We start from the raw sequence: 18562 nt of genomic DNA, 5'->3' as shown, positions 1-18562 counted from the left end.
CCGATCGAGGCAGCGGTAGACCAGCAACTCCAGTGTTCTGCGAGGTAAAATTACTGTTTCTGTCAAAGAAGTCTGGTGGCTTTGAAGAGAGCATAGATAACGGCTTCAGCTCCACGTCTGAAAGGGCTGTCTGACGGCGAGACAAAGCGGTGAACATATTCTAAAAATAGTGTACACTTTAGCTGATATTAATAGTTATAGGTGAGCCTTTCTCTTAGGCGGCTAAAATGTGTTTTTAGCCACCCAAACTATCCCTTTAATCATTCAGTTCTAAAATAACACGAGAGAAATCCCATTTTACCTGGTGAAACAGCTCCATGTCAATTTCAGCCTCTGCTTTCCACGAGTTCTCATCTGGAACAGACAGAAGACTCGTTTACTAGAGAACAATTATAATGCATGAACCCAAAATTTACGCAGACAATTATGATCTAAAAAATCATATCTTCTTACCAGAGATGTTCTCCTGAAATATGACTTTGGTGTCTTTAAGAAAGTTTTTGCCAATGATAAAGACCTCTTCTCCACCTCTCACTGAACAGCTGTGTAGTGACTTCTTCAGGATTTCAGGCACTCCTGCAGGCTGAGCTGAAAACAGGGCAAATACAAACAGGGTCACTGATGAGGGTCACTTTTACGGATTTTCACCAAAAGATATTCAAGTTGAAGCAGGTTGGTTTAATGTATTTTCACACAAATTTGATGATGTTTATAATGCCTCAAAGTAATTCATTTGATGCTGAATGGTTAAACTACAGAAGGTTTGGGCTGGAAAAGGTATTTATAAAATCCAGACTAAAGGAGACTAAAACTCCAAAAGAAAAAGGGATTAAACAGCCTCCTGCAGCACAATCCACTGTTGCAACAATCCCACTTGTCTCTGATACAAAAACATTTTATAACTTAGACTTTTATGAAAGCAATTTAAGACTTTTTAATAATTTCTAAATAAGGCTGGGCATTATGACGATATCTTCGCCAAGACAATATAAAAATGTCATGTATATTTTTCTATATTGATTCTATCGCGATATAGGCAAAGCCTATATTTATTTATTTTTTTCTCTATAATTTCACTTAAAACTGTTATGTCCATTGTGTACTCAAGTTCTTAAAATGAGAAAATACTTTTCATTTGTCAAGTATTTAATTCACACAGGAATATACAAAAATAGGCTTTAACATGTTATATTGTGATATACATCGTTATCTAGATATGAAATGATCTATATTGTGATAGAAGAATTTGGCCATATCACCCAGCCGTACTTCTAAGGCCTTTTTTAGGAAAACGAATGCTTTTGTGCTTTTCCCCTTTCCTTTAGGAGCTCAAAATAGAGGTGCTGCAGCACAGCTGGTATGAGAAAAGTAAAGTGTTTTTTTAACATTAAAGCATGAAAATATGTTCTAGTAGAAACCCAAAACACAAGTATGCACCTGAAAATAAGCACAATCAGGTCCTCTTTACAGACTTTTCAAGACCTGCAGATACCCTGAACAAAGAGGGGACGTTTACATACAACTAAAATTAAAACTCTTTAAAACACAAAAGTCACACAACAATACAAACTAACAAACCGCAACTCCAGTTTATAAAATCCAGACTAAAGGAGACTAAATCTCCAAAAATAAAAAGGGATTAAACAGCCTCCTGCAGCACAATCCACTGTTGCAACAATCCCACTTGTAGTTTATATTTGTGCCATGTCTCTGATACAAAAGCATTTTATAACTAAGACTTTTGTGAAAGCAATTTAAGACTGCAGGTACCCTGAACAAAGATGGGACGTTTACATACAACTAAAATTAAAATACTGTTACTGTTACTATTTCTCACAGGCCTTTCAAAATGGCATTAAGAACTTTGAACAACCTGAAGCTCAAAATCTGTCCACGTTTCCTCAAACACATTTCATAAATCTTTTTCACTACTCTGCGCCACACACACACACACACACACACACGCGCCAAGGGGGATTACTATTTTTTTTTGTTATGTGGAAAGATATTTCCCTGGATTGCATGCTAGCTCTTGTATAAACAATAGAAGTCCACACACACCTCCATTGTTTCGTCCTTTCCTTCTCTTTCTCCCGTCTCTCCCAATCCACTTACACAGAAACTTTCTTATACCCCTAAGCGTCTTTCCTGTTTATGAAACCAACCACACCCGACATACTGTACACATTATTATCAAATAACACTTGAACCTGAAGGGATCTTTACAAGCTGTCTCCAAGTGTGGACATAAAAGAACAACTGTCTCCTGACCTCAGGCTAGATTAAAGTTCAGAAACCGGACATGTTAAAGAGGAGAAAACAGCTTTTATAATGGTAATTATTAACTATGTAAACTACAGGTCAGCTGTCTGTTTTGCTTCTATCAATTCTAATGAAACTGGTTTAATATAGTGAATCTATTCTGCATTTATAATAGCATTTCCACAGAGACAAACACAAGGAGACTGACTTACTACACAGAATTGGAGATGAGGGAGTCTGTAGCGTGAGCACTGATCCATCCGGACGGGGGATGTTGACCCGAAACACCAGCCGAGCGCGTGTGCTCTTCTTCTTCGAACCAGCCACGCCGATGCGAGCCTCGACATCAGCATTACGGAGCTTCAAGATCCCAACACAGTCCACCCTGCACAGAGAGACCCTGTTAGCCTGGAAAACCTGCAGTTTACAACAACAACTGTATAGTGTTTGCTAAACTAGCAGCTCTTTACAACATTAAAATACCTCAACCCTAGGGGATCAATAAAGTATTTATCCATTATGCAATGGCTTTATTAAGCAAGTGGTTTGAATTATCTGTGATGTACAACTGGGTAAACACAAGAAAAGCAACACTTACCCTGTTTGTGGTTAATTTGACATTAAAATGAAATACTTTATTGGAGTAATGCTAGTAAAGAAACCCAATTTCAATCTCTAGAAGTACGTACGCTAGTGTCATGTTGGTGCTTGGATCAAGGGACACCTCAATGACAGTTGTCCCATCAATGTCCACCTCTTTGCAGGCTGTGGTGTTGCGGCCGGTCACCCTGCAAGCTTGGTAAAATCCGTGAGGCTTAACACGCCCGGCGTCGTTGCCCACAAACACCTGCAAAACCACTGGCTCATTCAGTCCCTCCAGCTGTGTAAGTAAAAACAGAAGACAACAATATATGCATTATAGAAGATTGAATTGTAACTAATTTCAAAAATACATTACGCCTCTAGAAAAGTAAAATCCTATACTTACACTTAAATTGAAGCGTTATTGATGTTACAGAGCTGTCCACCATTGACTGTTATGAACATTGTTGATTCTACCACATTGCATTGTGGGATATTTATGCCACCGGAGTGTCCAGTGTTTCCACACTGTAATATTTCCCCGGAAATAGTATGCAATTTGCGTACTATTGGTTTCATACGAAGGTTTCGTACATACTAAAAAATCCTACATACTGTTTTAGCATACTAAATTGCATGTTAGTATGGAATTTTGTATGCAAACAGTGTGCAGACACAAAACAACTACTGGATCGGACCTGGCACTGATAAGCAATTAGACTATCCATATAATTAATTTTGATTTATCTATGTCCCTTTTTTTCTTTGTAATTTAATATTAGTAGTATTTTTTGTTTACATTTATATTAATTTACTTGGTTTACTAAATAATGTATGTGAATGTGAATTTTATTATCGCTGTTATTGTTTATTTTATTTTTGGGTAGCTCTGAGTGAAGATTATAAACAGAAGAAGAGGGGACGAGGGGGACGGGGGAATACATTTGTGTATGTCTTGATTTGATTTGTTGAAAAAACATAATACCCTACCGAGCATATTAAGTCTCTGCGGAAAAATACTCTTTGCACTTTTTGACACACTGTGACCTTGACTCCTCCACCCTGAACATATTAGACATGTTTTTTGCCCCACTCCTGCTATGGCTCTAAAAATAGCAAACTTACAAACACATACTGTATTTCAAAGCCTCTGGGTATAACCCAATCATTAACCTAACCTTAAACAAATGGCCGAAAAGTTCCTTATAGAGGCTGTGTAGGGCGTTTAACGGTTACCTTTACAGTAGGGAAGCCCTGCTGAGTGCGGTCCTTCACTGACCCTCTGCTGCCTTCAGTCAGATAGCGGGCTCGGTGCTGAGTCTCCGGCTGGACGAGGATCTTCACCTCCTTCCCTTCGCTCTTCTGTGGGTATTGCATCGAGAGAGCTCCTCCTTTCTGGTAAGTCCTCTGAGGATCATCAGAGCTGCAAAAGAGACCGGTTTAACAGAGACACCAACAGATTATTTCTAATCCTAACATTTTATAGCAATGCTATTTTAGTTGGTGCAACCTAGCTGGCACCTTCTGGATTATGACCCCGTCCTTATTTGTTCAGACCCCCCCCATCTCCTCCACCCTCTATGATGCTTTGAGCAAAGCAAAGTTAACAAGCCCTCCATCCACCCAGCATATTCCATCCCCAGCTCTTAAAGCGTTCAGAGTTATCTGTTTATTTAATCTGCTCTGCTGATCCTGGGTCTTTGAGAGAGGCTCTGTGATTCACTGTGGCTGTCCATTGTTTGTACTTCAGTATCCTGCCCCTCCCACCCCTCTCATCTAACCGCTCTTCTTCAGTCACAGCGTGATGGGAAATTTAGAGCCAGAGTAGTTTTGTTGAGATTTCCATCTGTTCGTGCAATGTGTGATTTCCTGATAATACCTATTCTGACAGTCAGGATGAGTGCTGCATGAGATTATCCACAAGGGCCTTTCAGACAATGATAACACAGATTAAAGTACCCACTTCAGAGTTGAACTGTGTAACTACCACCCGGAGAATATTAAATGAATAAAAAGTCAATTAACTACTCAGCAAACAACTTCCTATATTAAGTGTTTTCTTTGGTCACTGATGGGTGACAGATAACATGAGTAAATGAGGAGAAGAAAAATAACCAATGCAGATGCTTCCCTACAGGGTACGAGGCTTCAGATGATAAGAAGATGATGAGAATCATATGCTATAGATTTTGCAGTCAGCAGATCTGATTCTAATTGAACACGAATGGGAGATTTTTCAGCATTGGGTTGGACAACGCTATCTACCGCCGTCATCAAAACACCAAATGAGGGATTATTTTAGCGCTGCAACTAATGATTAATTCCATTATCGATTAATATAATGATTATTTTATTAATTGTTTTGGGAAAAAATGCCATTCACATTTTCTCTGTGTGATGCCTTCAATTTGCTTGTTTTGTCCGACCAAGTCCAGAACCTGATGATATTAAATTGAATTTATATATATATATATATATTATATATATTACAAAGAAAAAATGCAAATTTTCACATTTGAGAAGCTGGAAACAGAAAATATTTGGCATTTTTGTTTGAAAAATGACTGAAACCATTAATTGATTCTGAAAATAGTTGGTGATTAATTTTCTGTCAATAGGACTAATCGATTAATGCTGGCCTATTCAATTCTAACAATCTCAAACTGGCCCTTTGATTATTTATAAATAGGAAAAAAGTATTTCTTAAAAAATTCCAATAAGAGAGTTAATTCCCGTTCATCAACGTTACCACTCACACTTTTGACACTGTTATGGCCTGTTAAAAGCAATATAATTTTGTTTTTATTTAAATAACCTGCTAACATAACACCAAGTTTATGGGAGTTAACATTGTTTGATTATTAGAAGATCATAATTTTATTGGTATTTTATTGGTAAGCTAAGCAGCCCATTCATTAGTTTTGTCTTGTTAAGCACAGAAATACTTATTTTGTTAAAAAGTTTTAACCAAGGCTGTTAAGCAGAGGGAATTTAGGAGAGCCAAACTGAATAAAAAAGATGTTAAATGCAACTTTGTGTTTATTAAAACAATAATCTACTAAGATTAAAAAGGTGTATAGTTTTCATTTTTAATTTCCTAGCTTTGCAGATGAGATCCGCCTCTTGGCACTTCACTGTTTTCAAATCTGGCCCTTCTAAAAAAGTAATTGAATAGGTCTGGGCTAATAGTTGCAGCTTTAGAAAATCTTTTGGATGAATGTTGTTCATCACTCCAGCAGAGCTTCAGAGTCTTTGACTTGGAAGCTTGTGGTGGCCGAACATTTTACCTTAAGACACCTTATATTGTTTTTTCCTTTGACTACTTTATGAGATGTAAAGGGGCATGACGTGGACATCAGAAAGTCAGCTGAAGAGTAGCACAAACCTTCCTTTTGGTCCAGTCTTGCTGTCAGGGCCGAGCTGTGACAGGACAAAGTGTGGACCTTTGGCACTGTCTGCATCAAACACGTCCATGCTGGCTCCCCCTCCAGGCACAGACTTAGGACCGGGCCTCTGCCGAGGAGTGCGTTTGCGTGACTTTCGTGGCACCTCTGTGTTGTCATTGTAGGAGGAGGTGCTCATGACGCTGAAGTTGGAGAGAGAGTCTTCCATCCAGATGCTGCTACTCTGCTCCGAGTCCAGGGACGTTTCATCCTGGCAGGACATCAGGCTTTCATCAAACAGGTCTTGCGGAGGTGGAGAGATGTTCAGTACGGTGCGGCGCTTAGACGGCGTCATCTGGTGATGTGGTTGAGCCTCCTGGGATGTTACACCTCTTCCTCCTCCTTGCTCAGTGCTGCCCCTGCTGCTGTTACCATTCCCACCTTCTGCTCCGACAACCTCTGGAACCGCTCTGCTGCTCCTGGCGTCCTCTGGGTCGACATTGCCGCCGCTGTGAACTGGGTTCTGGTCACTTGCTGAAGCACTGGAATGCATGGTGGGGCTGGAAGAGGTGGGAAAAGCACTGCGGGGGCCTTCCATGGTCATAGAGGAGGACATGGCATCTACAGTGCAAATAATTAGACAGTGAATAAAGGCCTCTCAACCAGTGTTGGCTAGCAGTCCCATTTAAGCAGCAAAATTTGTTCATGATTGTTTATTTTTTGCTTTTGTTTTTAGCTTTTTTTTTTATACATCCAATTAAAATTTCCCCCTTTTCATTGGATCTTTAAGTGTGTGCATCTGTGGTGCTGGTGATATCTGAGGATTTGTAAATGTACAGTATGTGAGGCGCAGTATACTGTAGGTGTGGCTAAAAAGGGGCCATTGAAGAGATGAGAGGTGAGCAGTCCCCCTTAATAAAAAAAAGAGATAAGACTGTGAATAAACTAACTTGCATCAAAAAAAACCTGAATGAATTTATCATTATTATTAGCGTTTTGTTCATGATCAACTGAAAAGATTGCCAAAATGTTGAAATGGAGAGGGAAGTCCAAAACAGTAATATGTACAATATGATGCATGCCAATTATTGGAGCTTTTACTTTCAATTTTTTTAATTTTTCTTTTGCTACAAAAGTTCATTTCGTTGGGACTGAACGTAGCCACAGAGACAAAATAAACAAGCTTCTGACCTATGAAGCAGAGAACTGCAGACCATTTTATATGCAGACACTCCCTGCTTCAGAGGGAACTTCCTGGAATATAAAAACGAGACAACGAATGAGCAATAAGAGCTGAACAGTAAAAACGTATTCAGATTTTTTAAAAAGAATAATAACAAAAAAAATGTTGCTCCAGCATGCCGACATACACTGTAATTTCAAAAGCATTCAAATAGTTACAATGAACTAGATGAAGAGTGGGGGAAAGTCTGGTTAAGTTGCAGACAGTAAAAAGGAGTTAGACTGCTGTTGACATTATGGACTGTTTGGTGACTCATTAGTTTGCAAAACACACAGTCGGAAAGAAAAAGAGGCACATAAAAAGTATGGAGGTAGTGTCATTTTGAGTATCAAAACACAAAGACATATAGTACATTATAACCAAAAACATACAATAGCAACCCAAATTTATGACCAAATACTGTCAGATGTCCAATGCTATTACAGATGTTGATAGGTGGGTTATGGTTGTTGTTGTTGTTGTTGTTTTCCTTCTATTATACCTTATGCATTCCATGAAAAATTTTAAAACAGCAAAAACAGTGCTGCAAATGAAAAAAATATATATTATAACACTGTTCTGCTAAACACTGCATTTAGAAATGAGTTCACTGTGAACTAGTGGGTTTAAAGTTGAAGTGTGGAACTTCTGTATCCCCTCTCTCTTTGGTGAGAGTAATTACCATAAAGACTATAGTGACGGAGCAGCAGCTAGGGCTGCACAATGAATCCAAAATTAATCATAATCACGATTTTGGCTTCCTACAAATAAATGAACATGATCGACTTTGATATTGACATTTAAAATGCATGCTCCGCTCACAGAAAACTCTGCGTATCAAAGCAGGCGCTTAACAGCCAGCCACCAGGGGGCGATGGAGATGTTTTGTCTTCACATTTGGGGAGATGCAGCGGCAGCCTGTGAAAAACTTTCCTGAATGTTGTGGCTGCAGTCCAGAGTACATGATTAATATACTGTATCATACTTGTTTTATCCATCTTCTCTCACTGGATTCAGGTGAAGAAGAATCTTATTTGAAGTATTATTTTAACCCAAATATATGTTAATTAGAAGGACAATGTGAAAGTGAAAGCAGTGCTCTGTTGATTTAATTTTAGGTAAAAAGTTTTGTTACAATTTGATTTTGCTTTCAGGGGATGTACTGTGAATAAGGACCAATCTTATTTTGATGCAAACATTCTTACATTAGCAGCAATGTAGCACGACATGGAAGTGAAAGCAGTTCTGTATATCTAAATGTGAAAGTGCAATAAAAGGTTTGAAGTCTCATGTCACCGGTTTCCATTGAAAATGTTATGTTACTCGTAGTGTGAACACAGCATAGAAAAGTGTGGAGTGGAGTTTGTGGAGTGGATGCTACGGATAAAAAAGAAACTCTGCGTTGACAGGAAGGATTAAAGTGAAAAAAAATTGCAGTGAAGACTTTAAAAGAGCGCTCTGGGGGGACATGGGGAGATGCAGCGAGCTCACCTGCAGGCGCCAGGGCGGGAAAGTCGTCACAGACACCACAACTCCGGTACACTGTGAAATACAGAGAACCTTCCCTGATGGCGATAAGCTTAATCAGCATTGTGTGAACTCGTAACGGACGTTCATTTATATGTTACAGTCCCACACTCCAGCTTTAAAAAAGCATATTTTTAAAATAAACAAAGAAATAAAAGCCAGATGATGTTATTGGCAGGTTTCAATTAAACTTATAGTCCCATGTAAAGTAAAATATACTTCACCTTCCTCCTCTTTTACAGACAAATTTGTCCACCAGGTCAGAGTGCTGCAAGTGGCTGTAATGGAGCACTGAAGTCCATGGATTTACTGAAACTCACTAGAGCAAAACAGCCACAGAGAAGCACACTCTAAATGTGATTTATTCTTATTTTATTTAACTATTCTCCTGATGGCCATTTGGGGATTTTCAGAAATGGATTGGGACTAAAAAAAATTAACATTTCTTAAAGTGCTTGAGACAAAAAGTCATATAAAAGCTATATTTTATAACATTATCTGTCCACTGACTAAATTCCTTGCTTTTGTGACCATCATCAGACAGCAGCAGGAGAAAGGAAACCATGTATGCATGTCTGTAAAACCAATGACAAGGGTGTGGAGTTCTTTTTTTCTTTCTATACTTCTTCTGGTGCTTTTACTGTTGTACGTATCACTGCCCTTAACAGTTCTTTTTAATCAATTGCCAATTGGGAGAGTGGCCAAACAGTCAATTCTCAGAGGAAAGTTTTGTATTTGGACACCACAATGAAAATGTGAAGGGTCAAAGGAAAAGCGAATAAATGTCTCTCGACACTTTACTAAAGTTAAAATATGATTCATGTCCTCTGTTGTGTAAGCACTTTGTCCTCATCTTGTTTTGTTCTTTTGCACTGTTTAATGTCAGAATGAATGACAAATTTCAGCTGCTCATTTTTAGTAAAATGTGTAACTTTTTCCAGTAACTGGTAAAAGATCTGTTTGAATGAAATACTGTCTCATTGTGACACATCCCAAAGAACATCTGTTGTTCATCTAAAATGCACCAAACAGCAGTGTTTTACAAGTTGAGAGTGCAAAAAGGAATGGGCAATACCAAAGTTTTATACCGATATTTTTTGATACAATTTTACCAATACTGATGTGAATTTTCAGAATAATGTTCATTTTTAGAAAAAAAATGATCATTACACTGAAAGATAAGTCACATGACACATACCGGCCATTAATAACTTACATAATACATAAATACTATGATTAAATAATAAGCCTCCTTATAACTTTCAGAGTGTGTTGTTTTTAAATGTTTGAAGAGCTTACTCGTGTTGCTGTGCGTGACACTTTATTGTCACAAGTAGTGCATCTTGCTTTATTTTTATCTACAGGTGAAAGGTAGCACCCCGCTACGTTTCCTTTCTGCCTTTCTCTCACATGTTTGATGTGGAAGTGTGCGACTGTGCGCCGCTGTGCGCTAGGTTCTGATGTCACATTGGTTTCCACAGTCATGTGACACACAGGTCAGCTAAATATGTCGGACTCAGGGCTGTTTTGGCACAAACATTAAATAAAAGTAGTGAAAACATTTAGAAGTGATGCAGCCACCCACGTTTGTATTTATATAATTTTATTATTAATATTTTTTTAAATAATCAATACCAAATGAATAGCTTGTGGGTATCAAAGTATCAATACCACAGTATCGATCTGGCCATCCCTGGAGTGACCCTTTTCTATATGACCACTCTGCAAGCATAATGATCAAGATGTTGTTCATTTCTAAAAGGACTCTTTGCTGTGAGGCCAACAAGCTCATCAACCACAACAACTGGCCACAGCTTACATTGTATTTATCGTAACATATATTCACGCACTTCTGAGTTTCTCTGCCAATATGATTTTCTTCTGTGAACAATAGCTCCACCTTGGAAGTGCAAAATGGTCAACAAGGTGATTACAGCCACTCAGAGCTTCCTAATTCTCTAAAAACAAAAAGTGAAAAATAGTTAAAACAACCAAATGCTTTGTGCTGAGTATGCAACACTTTGAAATAATAAGCTCTGTTGGGCTCTGTCATCATTGGGTTCTGTGTACGGTTTAAACCCCTGGCAGCCCGAAGTGGGGCCTGCGGACCAAGTTGGCCTGCCATTAGGTTTGATTTGACCCGCCAGATGTTTCTAGGTAAAATGTTCTTTAAATATGTAGGATCCCACATTTCATTTACAAGGCCTATTGAAGGAGGCTGGGACACGGGCGGACACGGGTCTTGGGGTATAACACATGCATAGTCTGACTGAAGATGCGGTGCGTTGTGATTGGCTCAATTTCGGCGAGTGCTGACCAGATTTTACTGCGCATGTGTTGTACCCCAAAGATATGACGCGTTGATGACATGTGACCCAGCCTCCTTCAATAGGCCTTGTTCATTTAAGAGAACTTCGGATCCTAGCACCATTTTGCATCTTACCAATACAATACAATACAATACAATACAATACAATAGGTGATGCTTTTGGCCCGTGGCCCACCATAAAGTTTCAGCTTTGTCCCTCCAAGAGGAAAAGGTTTGGGCACCCCTGGTTTAAATTATTGATGTATCTTATAGTCTGTGTCATAAAGGAAGATGGCACAGGGGTCTAAATACTATCTAAACCTGCGATACATGACCCACATTTCAACACGTTGTTGCTGCTGCAAGAGACCATGACATACAGTAGATCACAACAGCATGTATTCACAACAACAATCCCTTGACCAAATATTTCATAAGAAGGTACAAATAGATGGCGTGTTGAGCTGACTTAACTCCAATGATGTAAAATCTTTTTTAAGCATTTTTTTTTTGGACTGACGTGAGGATCACAGAGCAGCAGGCTTGTTCATTGACAGGCTTTCCTGTCATGTGCAGGTGTTTGTTTTCCTACAGGTACAGACGGTTGCACAAGTTGTGTTTTTGGGGTGGGGCATGATCAGTCCTGCTTGCAGAGGAGAAATAAAGATAAGAGGAATAGGATCCTACCTGATGCTAGAGCAGCTGAAGGGGGAGGCCCTGCCTCTCCGCCGCTCTTTTGACTCATGACTTTTGGGCTCTGCTGAGTGGAGGAAGGCAGCTGTAGCTCTCTAGGAAGAAGATCATACGCTGATTCTGTTGAGAGAGGCGGGAACAAATAAAAGGGATGGTAAGGTGACATAGCAACAGGAACACTACGGCTTTTGTTCATGAGAATCATGAGTCACACATGTCAGCTAAAATACTTTTTGTAGACACAACACGTGAAAAATATGTATTGAGTCATGCTTTTCTAAGAAATACCATTTCTCTATTCAATTACTGTAGATTTCATGTTGATGAGCAGCGGGCTACAGTGGTCTGGTAAACTTACTTCTATCTAACTCAACACTCACACACACTTTTTTTCATTTTCAAACTTGTAGTCTTCAATTACATCACTTGAGACAATTCATCAGACTTCACACAGCTCCCTCTGGAGACACGAAAGGCTTTATAAACTTTTTGGCTGGACCGCAAAGGGCCAGCCCCACAAACGCAAAAGTCTGTCACTGAGTGATGAAGTTACACGATTGGTCGGCCGAGTGTTGGAGTTCCCTCATTGGCCGTTGCTCTTTCAAAATGAAAAGGTGGGAAACAGTCCTTTAGGCATAAGAGCCCGTCCAGTGCAACACGTCCGTCTGACAAAACTTGGACCAAGCTGTCAAACTAGGCAATCTAGTTCTAAAATGAAACAAGATTCAGCAGTGGCATAGCCTATTTATCGCTTAAAATGTTTTCAGAGGTAGATTTTTGGTGGATTGTTTAGACGGAATAACAAAAAGTTTATAAGCAGGCTGCCATGTTGTTTCCTGTTTGAAACGGCGAGCAGAAAACCAGGGACCAATCAGGTGCATTCCACAAGGGGGTACGTCACCGCTTGAACGGCCAGTTGAGTGTAGCAGCACGTCCCCTAGTGTCCTCAGCGGACCTGGTGGACATGTACAGCTGGATTTAACATTATAGACATGAACACTGACTATTTGGGTAGCAATTTAGCCACAAAGTCACAGACTGACCATACACGTTCCAGCCATATAAAAAATCATTCACCAGAAAATAGATCTACAACTATTTTGATAATCAATTAATCACTTTCAGTTATTTTTTCTCTTTTCTCTGGTTCCAGCTCTTCCAATGTGAGGATTTGCTGTTTTTCTTTGTTTTATATCATTATAAATTTAGTTCATTTGTTTTTTTGGCCTGTTGGTCGGACAGAACAAGACATATGATGACAATGATAATAATGCAGAAAAAACGGAAGATTAATCGAAGATTAAAATTATCATTAGTTGCCCTATTTGTGACATTTTTGTTTACCTTAAACCTTGTTAACCAAGGAGATGGAAAGCTAACATCCAAGCTACATCTTATCTATGGAAGTCTAACAAGATTGTCCATTTCATTGAAGCTAAAATGGTACACAAGGCACTAAATGATGAAACTACTGAGGTAAAAGCAAAAGCTGTAGCATACCAAATAAACAGCACATCTCATTACAAACAGACTGGTGGTACAAAGCCTTTTTCTCTCCTGCCTCCCTCGGGGCCAACGGGACACGGGGAGGGGAGAAAGCCTTGGGTCAACAGCATGACAACACTTTTACTAGCAGCCTGATTCATCATCCAAATATTATGGTATGAACTTAGAGCGGCCATTACAGTTGCCTGACTCTCTTCTCTGCCAACTGCCAGCTTTAATTACTTGCAGCTGAGTCCCAGGGTCCGGTGTGTATATCAGATACTTAACCCTCCCATTGTTACCACTCGCTGTGTACAATAGACAAACCTGGGACATACTGAAACCAGCCCATGCCTCTTCATTCCCAAAGCCCTCCAGTCTCTTACAGCTCGCTTTAGACGAGCAGGGAATGCTGGTTCCCAGAAAGGGAGCTTAAATCTGGACTCAGCAAACTCATATAACTGAACCACACATGCACACACACACACAGGGTTCTAGTGTGGTTTCGCTGGTTATTTGCTAAGTTCTCCAAACAAAAATCGAAGACACACATGCACGCACATGCACACAGTCGCCCCCCCACCGTCTCCACAAAAACACTTTCTCTGCCCGTGCATTTACACTTCTTTAACTCCACAGTCTTCTTGGGGCTCGCTGACTGACTGCACATGCAGCAACATGTGCTCTGAGTGAGCAGCACTTCCAGTAAACAGATTGCCAACCGCACAGACAGAAAATATGTACTCTTCTCTCAGAGCAGTGGTCTCGAATCACTAGCTGGCCTGTTCAAAGTGTTTCCACAGTCCCTTGACGTTTTTAAAAGGCTGAAAAAATTGAGCATTTTGCGGCATACTTGTTTCCTCGTAAGCAGACAGAGTGCAATTCTTTATTTACACGTGACAAAACACTGTCCCTTTCACACAGGAGACGATTTAAAAAAGGTCAGCCTCGTTAACTGGGAAATAAACTGTACGAACTCACACGCCACGTGATGTTTTCACTTGAACTTAAGACTGCAGTCATGTTGTGCAGACCGCTGACCACTGAGGAAAACCTTTCATTTTCTGTCCTTTCTGTGATCATCATAATAACAGATTAAAGCCTGACCAAAAACATTCACACTGACAGACACCATGCTCGTGTGGTCAGTTTAAATCAAGTCTACTCATGCTAGTATTATTAGATTTTGGTGAATATCAACTGAATTGAAAAGTGGCTCATTAACTGTTTCACACATTTTGTTTCCATTCAATGTAAAAAACAGAAGGATAAATAACAAACACTTAAAATCCACGTCAGAAATCCTGCATAAAGACAGATATATTTGGAGCCAACAGTCAAATATGTTTGCTTTTGATACCCTCACCATACCTTGTGATATGTTTATATGGTAAGTAGTGCAGGCTAAAAGGTGAAAAAAAAGAAAGCACTCACCATGTGAATGGCAGAACTTACACTCCCATTCATTTCCCCCACATTCCTGCTGCTTGCTCTTACTAGCCCTGGCACCTGGGGCGTGGCACTGTTTTTTTGGCTGAGTGACTGATTTAACTCCCCTTCTGTCCCCCTCCTCCACTCCACCTACCTCTCTCCCTCTCCCTGTCTTGTTTACTGTGTGCTCCCAGACCCTTTTCGCTACTTGCTCAACTGGTTAGTGGTATTGTCATGTGGAATCCTGCCAAGCAGAAATGAAGCAATAGAATAACCTGCTTTATGTAGGTTAACGTTAATGTGTAAAATTCAGGCTACGGAGATTCACAAGGTGAATTTATTGAACTTGACTGATCAAAAAGTGATGGGGAAGATGAGATTAAGCTCAGTACATTTGGAGATTATTCCAAGCAGCGAAGGTGAAGCAGAAACAGTGAAGGAGCTGGCACCTGCAGCAAACCATGTACAACAACCCTGAAATGTTTACAGCCAAGCCTACATGAAGGCTGCCAGGGACTCCATAGCAACGCATATCAGGGGACTGAAGTCTTCTGAGCGCTTGCGCCTCTCGTGAGATAACGTTGAGAAAATTAGAAAATTAAACAGCATTAACCAAACTCAAGTGAAGAACTGGGCATTCAAAATGCAGGATATTTATACATGAACAATATTAAAACAGTGTGGCAAAACTTTGAATCTTCTCTGTAAAATGTCACCATCGCATATTATCTTATTTGACACTGCACCCATTACTAAGAGATTACACAATAGCCCGAATAATACTCTTTACAATATGAGTATACCATTCACGCTTAATTAATGCATAGCTAATGCAAGAATCAGTGTATGATAGATCACAACTCTGGTTTAATACTAATAAATAACTGGGCAATATTCACATGGTATCAATATTATTAGAGCCCGGCTGATAAAAGTTTATTATCCAACTGCAAACAAAATGCCCTGCTCTGGTAACTTATTAATAAATGATCAGATTTAAGGGGTCATTATCATAAATGTTTGTTTCGTCATATTTTTATGTTTAAAATTAATATTGGCTGATAAATCATTATCATATTTTAAAACTCTAAAATATTATATATAACATGAATGTGGTTGATATTGCCTAGAATTTTAAAGCAACAGTGTGTAACATTTAGGGGCATCTATTGGCAGAAATTGAATACAATATTAATAAATGTGTTTTAGAGTACGGTCTAGACCTGCTCTATATGAAAAGCCTCTCAAGATAATTTCTGTTATGATTTGACGCTATATAAAAATAAACTGAATTGAAATGAGTTTTAGGGCTGTCAATCGAAAATAAATTAAAATATTTAATAGCGATTAATCGCATGATTGTCCGAAATGTACCTTGAAGGGAGATTGTCAAGTATTTAATACTCTTATCAACATGAGTGTGGGCAAATATGCTGGATGCAAATGTATGTATATATTCATTATTAAAAATCAATTAAGAACACAAAAAAATTAGAAATATTGTCCAGAAACCCTCACAGGTACTGCATTTAGCATAAAATATATGTTCAAATCATAACATGACAAACTGCAGCCCAACAGGCAACAACAGCTGTCAGTGTGTCAGTGTGCTGACTTGACTATGACTTGCCCCAAACTGCATGTGATTATCATAAAGTGGGCATGTCTGTAAAGGGGAGACTCGTGGGTACCCATAGAACCCATTTTCAGTCACATATCTTGAGGTCAGAGGTCAAGGGACCCCTTTGAAAATGACCATGCCAGTTTTTCCTAGTTTTCTTTAATTCAGTTTAAGTTTGGAGCGTTATTTAACCTCCTTCCGACAAGCTAGTATGACGTGGTTGGTACCAATGGATTCCTTAGATGTTCTAGTCTCATATGATGCCAGTATCTTCACTCTATCTTTAAAGCTGAACCCGCTACAACCTAGAAATCGCAAGTTGCGTTAATGCGTTAAAGGTTTTTAGGTTTTCTAGTTTCATAAAGCGTCAAAGAAATTAGTGACGTTAAAACGAATGTGTGTTAACGCCTTATTATCATGTTGACTTTGACAGCCCTAGTTTCTTTTCTTCAGTGTATAATCAGCTGAAAATAAATTGTGTTTTTGTAACCTTAGAATGAGCTGTTCATGACCCGCTCCCTATGTAGATATAAAATTTATATCTACATAGGGAGCGGGTCCGCTTCACTGAGCCGGCCGCCATTTTTCTACAGTATCCCAGAACGGACAACCCAAACACTGGCTGTAGAGAGGGACAGTCCTGTTTTCATGTCAGCCACTGTAGTTCTCCTACACGCATGGCACATGAAGAGAAGTTTCAGCAACCTCACCGCGAGATGCCGCCAAATCCTACACACTGCACCTTTAAATGGGACTGCAATATTGTGATGTAACTTACACCTATGTTTCCTGGTCTTAAATACTGCATTAAGGGACACAAATGTGAGCTTATCTTTGAGCTGATCATCATACCTACATTACTGATGATTTTCTATGTCATTATTTCCTGACACCACAAATAGTCATCCCCAAAATCCCAGCCAATTTTATCAACGTACTTTAATATTGAGATTAATTTGGTGACACTTAACAGTATCAATGAAGGCAGACTAAATATCAGAAGTATTTCTCAGTGTGCAGCCTCAAAAATGACCACAAAGTTGAATCATCACCTCAACAAAAACTGAACGTTATAACCCTCACAACGGTAAGATTTATTGCAGGAGGTATTGCTAGGTGTACCTAATAAACCGGCAACTGATTGTATATTTACGAGCTGGACAAACTTGGCAAAGAGTACTGTAAAAGTGGAGTGACAACATGATGAACATGACAGCATGCGGAGGCGTAGTGAGAGTAGGTGTGATTAAGTGAAAACATCCGACAGGCGTTACCTCTGTGGTCAGAAACTATTTCTTCAGTGACAGGTGGCAGATGGGAAAGGCCACAGGCAAGAAAACAGCAACTGGTAACAGCAGTGATAATCAGACTGACATAGGCCAACTGTAGGTAATGTGATGACGTGTCAATTAATGCATGATCTGCCTGCAATGCTTCCAACGCTTCCTGATTTTGATGAATTCGTGCATTTCATCATGACAGGTCATTCATTTGCTGTTGCATTATTTAGACATGAGCTGTGAATCCTTTTCATACAGTGTCAGCCATTAAAAGTGATCAATATCTGTTGTAAGATTGCGTCACCTTCAGGTCACAAGTTATGAGTCATATTTTAATCAGATTGTCTGAGGTGAGTACAGAATGTTTTATATCATTTTACTGTCATAATTTAAGTAATAAATAGAGCTATAAATATACCGCACACTTCATTTTTCCGGCATCTCAAGTGTTTGATCTACAAACTAATATTGCCTCGTAAAATAAAATCAGTTACAAGTGGAACCTAGGGCACATAACTTTCATTTTGACTGCAGCCTGTCACTAATATACACGTAGTGATTACATCAGACATGATGACTCAAATGTGTTGAAATAAAAGTCGTCAGTGATTACTCAGCCTCCTGCACAATAGCAGCCATTACAATTGGAGGTGCCATCATTGCATTTAACCACCTATTGCATTCAGGAAGGATCATGGCACCATCATTACTTCTGATAAATTGTTCTCCTGATGAAGAAACAGACCAGAATTACCAGAATTAGAGAGG

At 39.3% G+C, this 18562-nt stretch overlaps 1 protein-coding gene across 4 annotated transcripts in view; it reads right to left on the bottom strand.

Moving 5' to 3' along the window:
- The window catches only part of nfat5b (nuclear factor of activated T cells 5b), a 39723-nt gene that overhangs the window by 6716 nt on the left and 14445 nt on the right, over positions 1–18562 (bottom strand). Inside the window, exons 1-10 of one of the 4 annotated variants that reach the window (XM_037750842.1) lie at positions 11972–12080; positions 9201–9295; positions 8941–9014; positions 7419–7481; positions 6230–6848; positions 4081–4267; positions 2952–3142; positions 2475–2647; positions 454–588; positions 302–354 (exon numbers count right to left, since the gene is read on the bottom strand). In XM_037750842.1, coding sequence (XP_037606770.1) covers positions 302–354; positions 454–588; positions 2475–2647; positions 2952–3142; positions 4081–4267; positions 6230–6843 — 1353 coding nt within the window. In that variant the 5' untranslated portion in view covers positions 6844–6848; positions 7419–7481; positions 8941–9014; positions 9201–9295; positions 11972–12080. Of the gene's footprint in view, positions 1–301; positions 355–453; positions 589–2474; positions 2648–2951; positions 3143–4080; positions 4268–6229; positions 6849–7418; positions 7482–8940; positions 9296–11971; positions 12100–18562 lie in introns of those variants that run through there. The other 3 variants (XM_037750822.1, XM_037750831.1, XM_037750813.1) reach the window with 3 other exon arrangements.

Source organism: Sebastes umbrosus, chromosome 2 (assembly GCF_015220745.1).
Source record: "Sebastes umbrosus isolate fSebUmb1 chromosome 2, fSebUmb1.pri, whole genome shotgun sequence".
Classification (NCBI taxonomy): Eukaryota; Metazoa; Chordata; class Actinopteri; order Perciformes; family Sebastidae; genus Sebastes; species Sebastes umbrosus.
Note: the sequence above shows the minus strand (reverse complement) of the source record. Positions and strands in the feature narration are given on the sequence as shown.